This window comes from Bubalus bubalis, chromosome 3, assembly GCF_019923935.1.
Source record: "Bubalus bubalis isolate 160015118507 breed Murrah chromosome 3, NDDB_SH_1, whole genome shotgun sequence".
NCBI lineage: Eukaryota > Metazoa > Chordata > Mammalia > Artiodactyla > Bovidae > Bubalus > Bubalus bubalis.
This window is the reverse complement of record NC_059159.1, coordinates 98,746,403-98,764,536: the sequence shown is the minus strand read 5'-3', so window position 1 is coordinate 98,764,536 and position 18,134 is coordinate 98,746,403. Positions and strand designations below refer to the sequence as shown.

The 18,134-nt window shown below is 37.1% G+C and overlaps 1 protein-coding gene across 32 annotated transcripts in view; it reads right to left on the bottom strand.

The window, feature by feature from the left end:
* The window catches only part of PTPRD (protein tyrosine phosphatase receptor type D), a 536,986-nt gene that overhangs the window by 415,090 nt on the left and 103,762 nt on the right, over positions 1 to 18,134 (bottom strand). For all 32 annotated transcript variants that reach the window (XM_044939860.2, XM_044939874.2, XM_044939864.2 and 29 more), the window contains exon 2: positions 3,390 to 3,556. In XM_044939860.2, the coding sequence (XP_044795795.1) occupies positions 3,390 to 3,453 (64 nt within the window). In that variant the 5' untranslated portion in view covers positions 3,454 to 3,556. The remainder of the gene's footprint in view (positions 1 to 3,389; positions 3,557 to 18,134) is intronic.

Genomic DNA, 18,134 nt, shown 5'->3' with positions numbered 1-18,134 from the left:
GATGAACTAAACCATTTTAGGAATTCATCTGTCGACAGTTGTGTTTATAATAAAAATCCAGTAACACTCATGTCCAATGACAGTGGCCAAAAAGCATAAACTCAGGTCTAGAATGTAAATGATTTCATTGTAGTGAAACCAGTTTTATAAACGATTTAACAGCAGATTCTTGGCCTGCATTTAGTTCAAAAAACAAACAAAATGACTGGTAAATAACAAACTAATACTAAATAAAATTATCAGAAACTATTATGCAAACTGAGCCAACAGAAAGATATTTACCCCAGGATTATATTAATGTAATATATTCTAAATTCTTCTAGAATTTGCATGCATATTGACACCAAATTGATCTCAGTCAAACCACAACAGAAAACTGGTCAGCCTGGCATGCGGAAGGGCTACTCCTAATACTGAGAGAGAAGTCCCACTTGATTCTTCCGCGAGACCACAGCTCTACCATGTGTGTGTGCGTTCAAGAAGCAAAAAGCAAAAAAAAAAAAAAAAAAAAAAAAAACCATTTCAAGTGTTACACACCTAGGACAAAAAGAAATAGGATCCATGCACATGTGTAGTCTTTAAAAATAATAGTGGAGATTGATCAGGCACTTTTAAATAGGCACTGCAAAAACACACAGAGTCGGACACGACTGAGGTGACTTAGCAGCAGCAGCAAAAACTATAAATTTCTGTTAAAGGGATATTTTCACAATTTTTCAATCTGGGTTTGAACCAAGGCTCATGAGAGCTCTTCTACTAAATGCAACATCACACCAGCACTTTGCTATGGTGTTCCACACAATAGATTATAAGCCTAACTTCATGGCTCTTTGGAATTAATCATTTCTAAAGGGAGGGAGTTGTACACATAGAGTTAACAGAGTTCACCAGAGTGGCTTCTTTCCACTCCCAACCTATCATATCATCCCTTCTTCATAAGAGAATAATATTAAAAAAAATTATTCCATAGTAACTGAATGGCTTTGACAAGCTACTATTAAATTTTGAAATATAACTCCCAATCCCTTGTACAAATATAGTTAGATATTCTAAAGAAATCATAGAGAAACAAATCAGTCTCCCAGGTAATACAAGCCTGAGAAATATCATGTTTATGTGATGGTGAAGAAACAATTTTTTCTTCATTGTAACTTCTATCTTTATTTTTTTCAGTGTTTTAAGTGATGCTAATGGCACAATTTAATGGCTTACAGTCTAAATCCTATTTTATCCATTGTCCTTTAAACATTCTTAGTGGCTAAAATTATATCTCAGGCTCTATATGTGTTTACATGCACCATGAATATCCTCCAGTAGATTACTAGGGGATGTTCTTTCTTCTTTTACAATGTATCTAAAAAAAAAGAAAAACCATGTCTGATTCTTCATGTATTTCCCCAGGAATACTCAGGTTACATATGCTGTTCAACAATGGCAAAAGAATGTATTAAAGGGAAAATACCCTAAAGTAAGGTTGAGGAGACACAAAACACTAAACAAAATTAATTTGGCAAAGAAGCCTGCCCCTCCTTGAAGTGCAAAGGGACGAGTGAGAGAAAGGATTATTTTTCAGATTACATCTTGAGGTTGAAAACTGGTATCACATAAATATACAACATGGTGAATATCTTAATTTAACTAATAACCACTTACTCAGGCCTTTGTTATTTCTTGCTTAAGACTCTACTGGATAAGAAATGTGAGGGAAGAGTGGAAGAGAAAGAGAAGCGGTAGAACAAGAGGAAGAATAGTAGACTGTCTTTAAAAGATAATTTTAAATTTTAAAAGTACGTGTTCTTCAATGCTTGGTATCTGTCTGCCACTTTTCACCAGAGAATTAAGCAAAAGCAAAGCTTTTCAGTAGAAGAATATGCTTACTTATCTAGAATGATAACTCCACAGATATATGATAATTAGGTGTAGTAACTTTAAGAAAATCTCTGAGATATGATGTTAAAGTGAATCCTTAATATGTTTTTGCCAAAATTAACAACTGTAGAACAACTTGTTTTTTCACTCTAGCCACAACAGAGAAATAAATCCATATGCCTTATTTCTTTAATACACTAAATTTAGATTTCAATGTTAAAATAGGTTTTGACATAAACGGCTTTAAAATAACACAAGCGTCTTTCATTTGGGTCTTTTCCCAGTTAATAATTTGCTGGCATTGTACTAGAAATTCCTTGGCTTCACCTTAAACCAGCACTCCCAAGTGCTAATTAGGAGACTATATACATTATTAACCAGAGAATGTTGTGCCTAAAACATGTATGTTCCATATGTATCCTATTGTTAACAATATTCTTTTCACTCCTGGAAAGCTCTCTTTAAAAACTAGAGCCCCTATTTAAACAAAGAAATTGGCTGCTATTGAGGAAATTCTTGTTGAAATGCAATTAATAGGTAAGGGCCAACAGGACACAGGATCGCTGTCTTTGAAACATCTTTAACATGAATCAACTTTAATCTGAAATAGTCGGTGTAAGTAAAAGTTAACGACTACAGGTATTACACACTTTGATAGTACCAAGGGGCCTCCAAAGAGAATGGTCAACTCTTATAAGAGCTAAACCACTACCAAGAACCAGACATGTCAATGAATGCAAGCCAGACATGCCTTTTTCCAGTACTGTCTCTTCCCCAAAAGCCAAAGGACAGATGGAGAAAGAAACATAAGTAAACAAGGTAGGTCTAATGACTTCTGAATTACAAAGGAGATATGATCATCTCATTAACTGGCAAGTTAATTGACCACAATCTCGGCTTCACAAATTGAGTCCCATAATCCAAACTTTGGGGTCTGTATGCCACAGAATTCTCCTCACACTTCCACACTCTTCATCCAGCCACAAAGTTGTCAGTTCTGCTTGATTTGTTTGAATACTGTACTCCACGACAGCTGTCGGAAACGGTACATTAGAACAGCTGCTATGACAGCTACAAGGGCTTGGAAGTTTAATTGGGCTCAATGTGACACTGTGCATTTTTCTAAACATAGAAATAGCCACAAAACTACAGAAATTTCTAATGGGTCTGAGCAATGTTTACTTATTGGCACCAACAACTGGTTAATCCCAGTTGGTGTTCTATCATTGGTCTCATAGTGTCTTTTGCCACTGGGCTGGTAAAAGTATCAAAAAAAAAAAGCCAAAACAGTAGGAGCAGTTAGATGCACAAGAAAAAGGGCATTAAGCAAGAGAGGAAATGGTAAGGAAGTCACATCAATAATCTCTCTGAAAGGCTGGCTGGTAGCCAAGGAGGATCCCACAGTGTCTCAGGATTTACTTCCAAAGGAAACATTTTCAGCAGCCCTGAGCATGGTGCCAACTGCAAACAAAACCACTCATTATGGTCCCAGCCCCCCAGGGAAGGGGAGGATGGCTTACTCTCAGCATCCGCGTGGAGGAAGAAGGCAAGGAGCAGCAGCAATGGCCTGGCTATGTGCACCATCCTGCAGCTTGGCACCAGCACACACTGGCAGCTTGGAATCACTGCCTCAGAAGCCGCAGCAAGTCAGGCTGATCTGAAATTTCAGCTGGAACACTTTCAGAGCCTGTGAGGGGAGTGGTAGAAGAAAGGGAAGAAAGACAAAAGACACTTAGACTCCTCACTCTTTTCACCTTGTCCCATCACAACCACCAGGAGAGATGCAAACCACTGTATATATAGCCCATAAACTGTAACCGTGATGCCTTTGTATTAGCAAACAAACAACCTGGTTTGTGAAATGAGGCAGCCCAAGCTTATCTTATTCCCATGTTCAGGTCATCTTGAAGCCAACCATTTTGAATTTCACTCTCTGCTCAGGCCACCTTTTGGGCAATGCTTTATGAGAAGAAACTGTCACTTCTTAGGAGATATTACATGAATACATTGGTGGAAGAAAGCACATCAATGCTATGTGAAAGACTTAAGAGACGCTCCACTGTGCAGGATAAAAGTCTATTATTGGCAGAATAACGGAAGTTGCTTTCTTGGCACCAGGTGAAATGACAGTGTTAATTCAACTTCTCCAGCTAAATAGTAGAGGTTAGAATGTTTTACACCAGCACATTTGGCTTCTTCCCTAAAGACACATCACATTTAGGTCTAGTTTGGCTTCAATAAGTCAAAACAATAGCTAGCATAAGCCACTTTGATTTAACAGGATGTTTATATGCCTCCTGGGCAAGGGCTTAGTTTTCTCAATCTTCTATGTAAAATCAATAAGCCACAGACTGCTTTTACAGAGCCTACTGCGTGCAAAACATCAGAACTGCTACTCATTTGTGCATCTCGAGATACACAAATGAGTCAGATTCCACCCTCTGTGATTTTCCAGTTTAGGAGGGAAAATAACCCAGGTACATTGAATGATGAGTACAAGTTAATAAGTGATTAGTGCCAGGGAGGAAAGCCAAATAATGCCATGGAATACAGGGAACAGGATGACATCATGGAAAAAAGCAGTGTCTCCAATTAGACCCTGGAGTACTGGCAGGATTTTACCAAAAGAAAGGGAAGGCATTCCAGGAATTCTAAGCAAAAAGCAGGGCAGTGAAAAAGGAACTCTGGCAAAGGTGTCACCTGACTGGCCTGGATCAGGACTTCCCAAGTATCTATATGCATCAGAAGCACCTGGCATGCTCACACCAAGGCACCCTCCCACCAGAGTTTGTGAATTAGTAGGTCTGTGGTGGGGGTCCAAAAACCTGCATTTCTAACGAGTTTTTGAAAGATGCTGAAGCAGCTGATCCCAGGTCCACACTGACACTACAGGATAGGTGTGATGGATCCATTAGGAAACCAAAAGAGGATGAGGCAAAACACAATGGCTCAGGCTTAAAAAAATAACAGATCATGGAGAGCCTTGGATACCAACCTAAGTCAACCAGCCTTTTTGCAGCAAACCACAAAGGGGATTATTTAATGTTTTGGAGAAGAACAATATAGAATGAAGCTTTGGAAAGATTAAATGACAGCTGAATGTGGGATGATTTACAGAACACTATTATCAAGAGTCACAACTAAGAAGTAACACAGACCATAAGAGTGATGGTGGTCCTGGTGGGAATAGAAAAAATGGAAGTGATGACTGACTGGCTCCAAGCAACAATTTGAAGTATGGCTCTTTAGGTGATAAATAATAGTTCCTACAGAACCTTCAGTAAATTGAGCACATTTTATACACAGTAGGCTCTTAATAAAGAAAGAAGGCATTTTTAACGTTATTGCTTTCTCTTTCACTGTGAGAGTAACTTAAGAAAGTCAATCAGGACATGTTTGCCCATGAAACAGTATACCTCTAATTTTTGCATGTTGGAATAGGTGGAAACACATACAAAACTTGCAACAAAATACTAGAGATACCCAGAAATACCCTAAAAACTTAAAATAACTTGTACTTTAAAAAAGAATTGCAATACAGATACTATAGTGTGTCTTTTATGAAATTGAGCACGAGAATAAAATTTTTTCCAAAAAGATACTTTTTCAGTGCTATACATGAATAGTATGAATGCAAGAAATACAAAACTAAAAGGAAAGGAGTGAATCATTCTAAGTACCATTCCACTAGCCTTTTTTTTTCTTTTCAACAGATTTGTGGGTGGCATGAAGAATCAAATTGTACATTGAAATGCACATACTTGAAACCAAAAGCTAGCCAGCTGCTCCAAATCAGCTATTGTTATCAATCTCATTTGGAAAACAACTTTTCAAGCAGTTCACAGCTATCAAATGTTAAAATCCTCCAAACTTCACAGTTGAAGTGCTAAAGGAATCAGCTCTTCCCCTGCCCGCTTTCACCACTCCCATCCTCACGCCAGCATTTCAAATGACGGCAAGTCCAGGAGACATCAGTGCTGTCAGACTCAATTTGTGTCTGTGCGAGCGTATCAGAGCCAACTGCTACATAATGCCTCCGTGCAACCTCAGAGATGGAGATGGATGAAAGGCTCTCTCAGCAAAGAGGTGATTTGGTTTTCCCCCTGCTCGACTAAAGGGACATAAGAAGACCAAATTCTTCCCAATGAAACTACAAATGTTACCTCTGGACTTGAGACAGTGATAGGATCTAGAAATAGACGCAGATATGAACATACCTATTTTCACTTAAATAGGCTATGCCCTTGGCCGAGATATGACAAGAGGAGATCAGAGGTATGAAGATAAAACCAGTTGTAGAGGTTCATTCTGGCCAATCTCTCTTCTGTATCTTGTTTATAACAGAAACTTTGCCGAAAGGAAAATGTTGGCTTGTGTATCAGTAAGATGGGATTTAAATTTTGGTACAAAAATGGGCAAAAGATCTTTCCTATTTTAGATTTTTTTTTTTTTTAATGTGGGCCCTTCTCAAAGTCTTTATTGAATTTGTTACAATATCACTTGTTTTAAGATTTTTTTTGTTTTTTTCTTGGCACGGAGGCTAAAATGTGGGATCTTAGCTCCCCAACCAGGGATCAAACCCCCACCAGAAGGCAAAGCCTTAACCACTGGACCCCCAGGGAAGTACTTGGACAAGAGATTTTTAAGAAAACATTTTCAGTGTAAATAATGCAGATGAATCAGTGTTACAAGTACTTTCAATTAGCCTAATGAAAGTGTAGCCAAGAACTCTGCAATAAAAACAGCAAGAAAGGGGGGTTGGAGATACTAAAAGTACCATGGTCTAGTTTACGTCAGAAATTATTCTGCTGTGTCCAACAGCCCTCAGCAGAGGCTAACTCTGCGATTTTTAAGTACCCTGCCCTTTGTGTCTTTTATTAACTGGGACAGACAGCTAAAACTGAACCATCTAGATGAGCTGAACATAAAATTAAAAATATTTAAAACTCCCTGGTTTCTTACTGCTCACAGCACAAAGACGTTAGCAATAATTTTGCTGATTTCCATTTTCTTTTCTATTATGCACATGTGTGGTTAGAGAAACTAACAGCTCAGAGGGCCAGTGTGTGCAATCTAATTTGAAATGGAACAATATACTTGCCCTGAGTCTTGAATTACTGCTTCAAGTGGTCTCATTAGCTGATACCTATCTAACCCTTTATCTTCAAGTTAACATTAGAACCCTTTTCTATAATAAGTATATTCATATTCAAATTGATAAAATGCTTGATTTTTTCAGCTTTCTGTATTGTTGGTCTTTCTATAGATTATGTTGACAGAAGAGAAAAAAAAAAGCTTTAAAAAATGTTAGAAGTTCCTAGAGAAATGATGATTATAGTTTTTTTGGAGGAAATGTGCAAAATAAACATGGAACATCTTGCCATACCAGCAAGCAAAGAGGCTTTTGGGCATTACCAGGGTTTTTCTTTGTTTTGTTTTTAACTTTTTATATTAGACTGGAGTATAGCCAATTAACAAAATGCTGTGAAAATTTCAAGTGAACAGCAAAGGGACTCAGCCATACATACACATGCATCCATTCTCTCCCAAACTACCCTCCCATCCTGGCTGCCGTATTAATACTGAGCAGAGTTCCCTGGGCTACAGAGTAGGATCTTGAGGAAACCAGTCAAATGAAGGAAAATCTGAGTGGAAAAATGAGTAACAACTGCAATAAACTGGAACACATCACATCAAACTACATGAGTTTGTAATCTTAAAAATTATTTTCAAAAATTATACTGGTCAATCTAGGAGACAGTTAAAGAAGCAAATCATTATATTGAAAAGAAGGAGACAAAGGTAAATAATTATTTTAACCTCCATAAGAACTTAATGCTGCTTTCACTAGAAACTAGATATTGTTTATCCCTATACATTTTACTTCTTTTTCTCTTAAAATAACCCTATACTTTCAATTCTAGACATCTTAAAAGCAATAATATGGTAATGGCATTTAACCTGAGCATATGCCCATTAAAGTAGGGAGATGGTAGGGTAAGGAGGAAATCCCTAAATGCTGTGACTTCTTTTTATCAACTTCTCAAATAGATCAGGCCTCTATAAATTGACTAGGACAGATTTCCAATCATATAAGAGGGAAAAAAAAACCTGTAAGGAGGATGTGCTACCAGGGAACTCGGATTAATGAGACAAAAGCAGGGCTGGAGCAAACTTTGTATTGAGTCTTGTAGAACGCTGAGGGTGCCTTGTGAATTTCCTTTGCCCTCAGTACACATTTATAACACAAGGAAACAAAAAGAAAAAACAAAATCAACTCTCAACACTTCGCTTATTCACGAGGATTTTGCAGCAGAAGATAGTCCCTTAAATATTTTTTTCATGGTCTAGGACAAAAATCCTTTAGCACTATTCAATAAAAACCTTATGAAAGATAGAAATATTCTTTATCTGCGCTAATGAATGACCATATTAAACACAGCTAGTGGAACAGGGGAAGTAAATACTTTCCTGTATTTCAGTTTAAATACTCCCATGAGGATAGTGGGTGCCCCATTGTACAACTGAGACTATAGCTTCATTTTTCAACAGCTCTGGACAGCACAGCTATAAACAATGCCTGGGTTGTATGGGCTGTAAACTGAAACAATAAGGCAGGACTCCTGGGTCCATGTCAACCTTGGCTCCCAAATAATTAGACCCTAAGGACTCACTCTGTTAGACAAGGCAACCCACCCAACCTCTGGGTCACTCACTCCCCCATCCCTGACCCTCACCCTGCCAAAACAATTGTTACAGTGTTTCAAACTAATTCATATAATGTGGAATATCAAAAAATGGTCAGGTGTATAACTGAAAAAAGGTCCAAATAGAAACACTGTAGTTAAAAGCAAAAAAAAACTCAGCTATTCATGTCACAGCTTTAAGTGCTGCATTCCCCACTACTAGAAGATCCCCGTTTGGGATGTAACAGAAATGAGAACTCTGGACAGCAAAGACATACCACATTTCATAGATGGGGAAGGCAAGGATACTTCTACACATTCATATAAAGTCATATGTATAATGCTTATGAAATGGCCACATTCACTTAATTAATGAGGGATATGGAAAATGTATTCTTAAATACATGCAGCACCAAAAGCCTCATTTCAACTATAGAAAACAGTGCTGAGATTTTAAAAGGGCAATAGAACAATGTCATTAAATTAAACAGAATGTCATTAAACACACCCAATATACCTCTGAATCTAAATATAAAGAACTATTTTTATAAAATAAACTCAACTCAAATTATACTCTTTCACATCACAGCACACCATGTCATAATTCTATTTTGCCCCAAACATGTATTCACAACAATGAATTGGGGAAAAAAAGAAAAACCTCAAGAAGGTTTATGAGATACTATGTATAAATACATAGTAATAACTCAATCATCTCATTTCTGGCTTAGACTATGACTTAGTCTGAAAACAGCTGGTGACTGTAAGTACATGATGACTCTGGTGAAATCAACTGGATTATAAGAACTGAAGAGTAAAACAAAGCCTATCAATATGGATACATTAATGACTTTTCATATCTTTAGTTTTGATACATAGAAAAGCCAATGGTCTGAGTGTCTGTAATTTCACTTTTCAAATTACTCCTGGTAGAATCTCTATAAGATTTCAAATAACTTTACATTTGAGGCACACATAAATATTAGTTCCTCTCAAAAATGGCAAAATGACATTATTAACTTTGATAGTTTCTTTCTCCTTCAGGAAATAAAAATGAAGTATGCCACAAGAAATGAACAGATAGAGAAGGGGAAAACAAGAAACCTCATCTCCCTATCTATTTTTTTTCCTTACAAATAGAAACATAATTCTGATTTGAAAAGTAGGATAGCTTTAGGAAAAGCATCTCATGTCTTTAAATGATTCTTGCATGAGAGAACTTCTATCCAGTTTTATACAACACTAGTGAAAACTTGCAATGGGAAAGTTAAAATACAAGTCTATTCAATATGCTGCTGGAGTCTGTTATTTGTTCCATTCCTCCTAAAATATGCTTTAAAACTGAGAAATAGATCAATCTTAGGTATAGACAGATATGTAGCCAAGTCACTTCTTACTCAAAAAACAGAACACAGATTATATTACTTCAATCTTTTGTTGACATTGTCGTTGTCTAGTGGCTAAGTTGTGTTTGACTCTTTGCAACCCCATGGACTGCAGGCTGCCAGGATCCTCTGTCCACGGGATCTGCCAGCAAAAATGCTGGAGTAGGTTGCCATTTCCTTCTCCAGGGGATCTCCCTAACCCAGGAATCGAACCCACATCTCCCTGCATTGACAGGCAGATTCTTTACCTCTGAGCCATCAGGGAAACACTTTAATCTTTGGGTATCACTAAATGGATGTGAAACCATCATTGCTAACTCATTACTCTTTTTATTATATTAAAAAACAAGAGAGTATCTTTTTTAATGCATCAAAGTAATTTGTTTAAAATATATCTTGCTTTTAAAATACATTACAAGTAATAAAGTTTTAGCTATTATGTCCATTTGTTTTATTTACATCAATACATAGTAAAAATCTAGCAGTACATGACAATTGTTTTACTTAATTACTATGAAAAGTAAATATTAAAATGAATTTTGTGGAGAATTTACCACTCCCTTTAGCAATCATTGGGATTCCCTGGTGGCTCAGATGGTAAAGAATCTGCCTGCAATGTGGGAGACTTGCATTTGGTCCCTGGGTTGGAAACATTCCCTGGAGAAGGGATTGGCAACCCACTCCAGTATCCTTCCCTGGAGAATACCATGGACAGAGAAGCCTGGCAAGCTGCAAGTCCATGGGGCCACAAAGAGCTGGACATGACTGAGTGTTAATACTTTAGCGATGATTACTTTTTTACTTAGGATTATTTTTAAGACAAAGAGTCTTTTAATAACAGTATTTAATAGCTTTTAAACACTTCATTACTAGAGCTCAAACTAATTTCCCTACTCACAGGTGTTTACATCAATCATTTCATCTTTGGAATGATCACAGCCCTGGACCAATCACTCTCAACTAAAGATGATTTTTCCCCTTCCCCGGGGACAACAAGCAAAGTCTGGAGACATATTTTGTTGTTACAACACAAGGAGAGTGATAATAGCATTTAAGGGGAAGGGCCCAGGGATGATGGCAAATACCCTACAGTCCACAAGACCGCTTTCCACACCAAAGAATTATCTGGACCAAAATGTCAATAATGCCAAAAATGGGAAACAACGTCCTAGAAGAGTTCATTAATGTTGAAGATAAAATTTACATTAAAAATGAGAATTTTCAAGGCCTGTGTCTAGAATATTACTTCCTAAATCTAGTATACTACTTTCTAAATCCACTACTTTTAGGTGTATCTAGCATAGCTTGAGTGCATAAATTCAGAGCCAATTTAAATTTCTGGGCACGGAAGTCAAAACACTATGGATGGCTCCTAAATTTCCCTTTCTGTCCTAAGTTATAACTGGAGTTAGCTTGCCTTATGGGAAGGTCAATTCACAGACTTAGATGACATAAATATTGTCACCAATGAAAAGGATGGATCTGTTTAATGGAGCAGGGATTGCACTGATATCTGTCAGTGAATAGCTGTGGTTCCCATTTTTCATGAAGGGAGCTTAGCTCTTCTCTGAGGGAACATTCCCAGGATAGAAACATCCAGTTCCAAGGAATGTTCTTTCACGTCACTGCCAGCAACAAAGACATATGGTAGAATTGTGAGAGGCCATCATGAATGGCTGCAGAATATGAAATTAAAGCATCTTCTCTTCATTTCCTTGCTTTGTCCTTATGACTTACTGTGTGTGTGTGTGCATGTGTGTGTGTGCACGCACATGTGCATCTTAGTTGCTCAGTTGTGTCTGACTCTTTGCAACCCCATGGACTGTAGCCTGCCAGGCTCCTCTGTCCATGGGGTTTTCTAGGCAAGAACACTGCAGTGGGTAGCCATTCCTTTCTCCAGGGGATTTTCCCAATCCAGGGATCGAACCCATGTCTCCCACCTTGCAGGTGGATTCTTTACCATCTGAGCCACTAGCAAGCCCAGACGTATCCCATGTCTCTGTGGAAATCTATGAACACCACATATAGGAGAGGAGTTAAGCTCTGTGTGAAGAAACCAAATAAATGATGATTAACCAAATAGAAACAGAACCTAAAGAAAGGGTAAAGAGGACCAATATCAATCATACACATACATTATACACCCTCCTCCTCTTCCACCCAGCACATTTATTTTCTGTTATATTGTACTCTTCTTTATTATTAGTGCCTTCTTCACATCTACCTTTCTCCATGAATGAAACCAAAGATTAACAAAATCAGAAACTTTATACATCATCTTGGGCAACCTCCTCCTGTAGCAGACAATAAAGTGAAAGGACATAATGAAATTCATAACCTCTGGACACACATCTGGTTAGTCTCAGGAGAGGGTTTAGGATCCAAACTAATCTTTCCTGTACAGCATTCTGCTTGTTTCATCTCTGACTTCCTATAATGCTAGCTTAGACGAAGTGAAGTGAAGTGAAAGTTGCTCAGTTGTGTCCAACTCTTTGCAACCCCATGAACTACATATTCCATGGAATTCTCCAGGCCAGAACACTGGAGTGGGTTGTCATTTTCTTAACCATAGGACCTTCCCAACTCAGGGATCAAACCCAGGTCTCCGGCACTGCAGGCAGATTCTTTACCAGCTGAGCCACAAGGGAAGCCCAGTTTAGAAGAGGTCATGATTAATTATAAAATGAGCAACACAAAGAAAAGTACTCCTCTTCAACTGGCAGAGAAACAATCTAAGATTGACCCCAATGAAGGAGGAAGAGAACCTTAAAAGTTGGGTACAGGAAGGAATGATGAGAGGAGCTCACTGAATAAAATTATTTCAGAGTCGTCATCATCTTAAATGCATAAATAATGCACAAAAGAAAATTTATCCCATGAGTCAAAAATCCTTTTTTGACTTTTGAAAAAGTCTTTCAAAAAACAGTCTTTAACTTGATGCTGCTGCTGCTAAGTCGCTTCAGTCGTGTCCGACTCTGTGCAACCCCACGGACGGCAGCCCACCAGGCTCCATGTACTTGGGGCTTCCCTGGTGGCTCAGTCAGTAAAGAATCTGTCTGCAATGCAAGAGACCTGGGTATGATCCCTGGATGAGGGCATGACAACCCACTACAGTATTCCTCCCTTAGAGAATCCCCATGAACAGAGGAGCCTGGCAAGCTATAGTCCATGGGATCTCAAAGAGTTGGACACAACTGAGCAACTTTCACACACACATACATACACACACACACACATTATGTACTTGAGTATCTTAGAGTCAGGAAGTTTATAGGTGTTCTTTTTTTTTTTTATAGTAGTGATTATTGTGATCTTTAATAATCATTGCTCCAAATGAAAATAAAAATGTTAATTTAAAACAGTAAATACAAGAAGTATAGTCCCAATATTTCTTTTTCTTTCTACCTCTTTTGGTTCATTGTAAATTAAAAGATGAAGTTGACACTCCTTTGCTTAGAGTGTAAGACTTTTCACGATCTGGCCACATTTCACCCTTGAGACTTGCAAACCCTTCACAACCTTACACTACTTCCAGTCATTTTACATTCTCAATTAGTGACTCAAAATTCCCTGGACTGTCTCAGATATACAATTCCCTTTTGCCATAAGTCATTTTTTCAAAATGCTGTTTAATCTTTAAGCATTTTTAAGGCACCTCCACTATTCCCATTCTTTAATTCATATCTTTGTTTACTGACCACAAATACTGTAATGATAACTCTATAACAGCATGTGATATACTGAATTATGAGCTCTCCATTTACATATCTGCATCTAGATTGTGAAGCTTCCTGAAAATAATTATTATTTACTAATTATCTTTGTATTTGGAATGGCTAGCATAGCAAGAGATTAATAATATGCATTGATAACTCTCTTGACTTTATGAAGTGAAAGTGTATGATGAAATATACAGTAATATCTTAGCTTATCACTGATAATTAAAAATATGCTGTTGACAAAATACACGTGAGTGTGTCAGGTCATATACCGCGATGGCCAGTGTACCTTGGTACACTGGGACCTGGAGGTGGTTGAATTAATTTTTAATAACTTATGAGTTTTCTCATTTATTGACAGTATTAATATTTTTCACTTCTGAAGTGGCATTATTGTTAAATATGAGAGTACAAAATATTTCAATAAAAGGGGCACTTTGTTCAGAAAGCATAAATGAATATATTTTTAATATTGACAGTAATATGAATATTATGTTGTTACAACATGTATAAAGAAATTTCTCTCAATTTTTGGTATTGATCAAACTGAGAGGATAGTTATGTCTCAAAGTAAGAAGAAAATGTGCATTTTAAAACATCAAGACCATAAGTAATTTAATTTTAAACTTCCATTCTTTATATCCATATCTATGGATTTTTCTCATTTTTATTCTTTCATTTTACCCATAATTTTAGCATCTTTTTGCTATTACATCTCCAGTTGTGGGGTTAATAAGGATTTTATTATTTGTCTATGAAAAATGTCTACATAATTTTTATCTTGTCATTCTCAAATGAGTCATCTGAATAATCAGCAAGAATTCCTCTTGATCACAAAGTATTTAAACATGCTTTTATATTTAATAAATGATAGGATATTTTTCAAAAGCAGACACCTTTGTTTCTCTGATACTATATTTCCTTACACTGTAGGCATCAGCAACATCAAATTATGAATGATTCAAAAAATAACTCACCACTATGCTTCTCTCTTGACTTTGAATTACACTATCTTTGGTGTCATTGAATTTTCTCCAAAACATAAACTTTTCTTCGAGTCTACTTAGGAATTAAACTTAAATTTAGTAACTCTTTCTTTCAAGAGATTCTTTCTCAAAAAGTTGTCTCTCAACTTAAAACGAGCTTGGATTTTATTTCTTTTTTTAATTAAAAAAGTTATTATTTTTTTTTAACACTGAATACGTTTTGTATTTGGGTATAGCCAATTAACAATGTTGTGGTGATTTCAGGTGGACAGCAAAGGGACTCAGCCAAACATATACATGTATCCATTCTCCCCCAAAGCCACATCCCATCAGACTGGCACATAACATTGAGCAGAGTTCTATGTGCTATACAATAGGCCTTTGCTGATTATCCATTTTATTATTTTTTTATTTTATTTTATTTTTAAACCTGAAACACTGTATTAGTTTTGCCAAACATCAAAACGAATCCGCCACAGGTATACATGTGCTCCCCATCCTGAACCCTCCTCCCTCCTCCCTCCCCACACCATCCCTCTGGGTCGTCCCAGTGCACCAGCCCCAAGCATCCAGTATCGTGCATTGAACCTGGACTGGCAATTCGTTTCATACATGATATTACACATGTTTCAATGCCATTCTCCCAAATCTTCCCACCCTCTCCCTCTCCAACAGAGTCCATATAGGTGTTCTTAGAAGTAGAAATGATTAACCAAAAATAGATTGTTTTTTAAATTTTCACATGATATTAACAATAATAGAATTAATAACATCAAACACACATTTATAACACCTTGAGACACATTTATTTTGTATATTGTCATCAAGTTCTTTTTCTTATGGAGTTTTTTTCTCATGGAGTTTTTTTCTCTTTCATTTAAATTTTAGCAAGATTACATGTTGACTAATTTGGAGTAGGTAGTAATGCATTAGATGGTGAATTCACAGAGATATACGGGGCAGTTATCCAGGTGGAAAGATGCCAGCCAGAGCGTACTTTATTATAAAGTTGCTCAGGGCAAAACGGCCATATTGAAAGAAGAAATGAAGACACACAATGGTTATTTTTCAAAAGCAGTGGCATTATAAAGTGATTTGATAACAAAGTACGAAAATTTCCTGCAGCAATAAAAGCACTATGCATTTCCCATACCAAAATGTGTCAGTCTAGGAAGGAAAAAATATATATATATTTTTCCCACAGCTACTCTTTCATAAACTATATTTGAGATTTCTGGAAAAAGACGTTGCAAAATACTGTCATTTTTATAACACGTCTATAAAATACTCAAACTACACAGTAAAACACAGATATCTAAAAAAAGGAGTTTAAAGCCTTTAGAAGACTACTTGCAACGGAGATGTAGTAACTTTCTAAATACCACATTTCCTAGATACTGACTGAATCTTATTCAAATGACCCATAGGACTAAAACAAAAGGAAATGCAAAATAAGAGCATCAACCAAATTTCTCAGCTGGATCTAGGCATCATCCTAGAACCTTTCAAAAAAACAGACATCTATATATTTAAGTAAAGGAGGACCCAGGCACTACCATAGTAGAGCAAGCACGAGTTGGGAATGGCAGCAGGTGTGTGAGAGCAGTGTGGTGTGTGGGGGGACCCCTAATTTTTATTTTGTGGGGGATCAAGTCCCAAATTAAAATGTCAACAATTTAGGAATTTCTTCACATTTGCAGAATGCTCAATAGCACTTCCATCACAAACTGAATATATGGGCCCTTGCTTTTATTATGTTTCCTTTAATATTTTTTAAAAGAGAAGGAAATGGCAAGCCACTCCAGTATTCTTGCCTGGAGAATCCCATGGACAAAAGAGCCTGGTGAGGTCCATGGGGTCGCACAGAGTCAGACACGACTGAGTGACTTACACACACACAATATTTTTTAAGCATAGATTTAAATATGATGCATTATCATATTACATTATAAAACCATTTTTGGAAACTAGGCTTTTAGAAATTTTGATCATTTCCTCCACAGATATTGTTACTAGAGTTAAAACTCTTCATAGCATAAATTTTCATCCCTTTCAAATCTAGATGGGTGAATACACACTGCACAAAAATATGGTGTACACAGACCATACATATATATATAGCACATGTTCAAAAACTACATAAAAATATGTATTCATATATATTCCCATTATACTAATGAAGTATAAATATTGCCAAAAAAACACAATTAATAACTTGTAAAATGAGACAGTTTTCATTCCAATCCCAAAGAAAGGTAATGCCAAAGAATGTTCAAACTACCAAACTGTACCACTCATCTCACGCACTAGCAAAGTAATGCTCAAAATTCTCCAAGCCAGGCTTCAACCATACATGAACCATGAACTTCTAGATGTTCAAGCTGGATTTAGAAAAGGCAGAGGAATCAGAGATCAAATTGCCAACATCTGTTGGATCATCGAAAAAGCAAGAGAGTTCCAGGAAAAACATCTACTTCTGCTAAAGCCTTTAATGTGGGGATCACAACAAACTATGGAAAATTCTGAAAGAGATGGGAATACCAGACAACCTGACATGCCTCCAGAGAAATCTGTATGCAGGTCAAGAAGTAACAGTTAGAACTGCACATGGAACAACAGCTTGGTGCCAAATCAGGAAAGGAGTATGTCAAGGCTGTATATTGTCATCCTGTTTATTTAACTTATATGCAGAGTACATCATGCAAGACGCCGAGCTGGATGAAGCACAAGCTGGAATCAAGATTTCTGGGAGAAATATCAAGAACCTCAGATATGCAGAGGACACCACCCTTATGGCAGAAAGTGAAGAAGCACTGAAGAGCCTCTTGATGAAAGTGAAAGAGGAGTGTGAAATAGTTGGCTTAGAACTCAACATTCAGAAAACTAAGACCATGACATCCAGTCACATCATTTCATGGCAAATAGATAGGGAAACAATGGAAACAGTGACAGACTTTATTTGGGGAGGCTCCAAAGTCACTGCAGATGGTGACTGCAGCAATGAAATGAAAAGACGCTTGCTGCTTGGAAGAAAAGTTATGACCAACGTAGACACTGAGGACATTGTATGAAAATCTCAAACAACAATAATCTCTTTTCTCCTCTGTGTGTTACATCATGTTGACATCAGCTGTCACATGGTGACTTTAATATGTGGTGTTTACAGAAAGTGTTTGATTCTAGAAGAGAACTGGTGGACAAAAAGCAAATTGCCTATCAGTAAAAGCTTTCTGTTTCATCTACTGTCACATGAAATATATGTGAAAAATATCAACACTGCAAATTATCTAGGGCAGTGAAACTCCAGTGATTGGTGTGGCCTAAAAAAATTATAGAACTTCTGTGTCTGTATATTTTCATCTCATTTTCAGTTCAGTTTAGTCACTCAGTCATGTCCGATTCTTTGCAACCCCATGGACTGCAGGACACCAAACTTCCCTGTCCATCACTAACTCCCAGAACTTACTCAGACTCATGCCATCGAGTCAG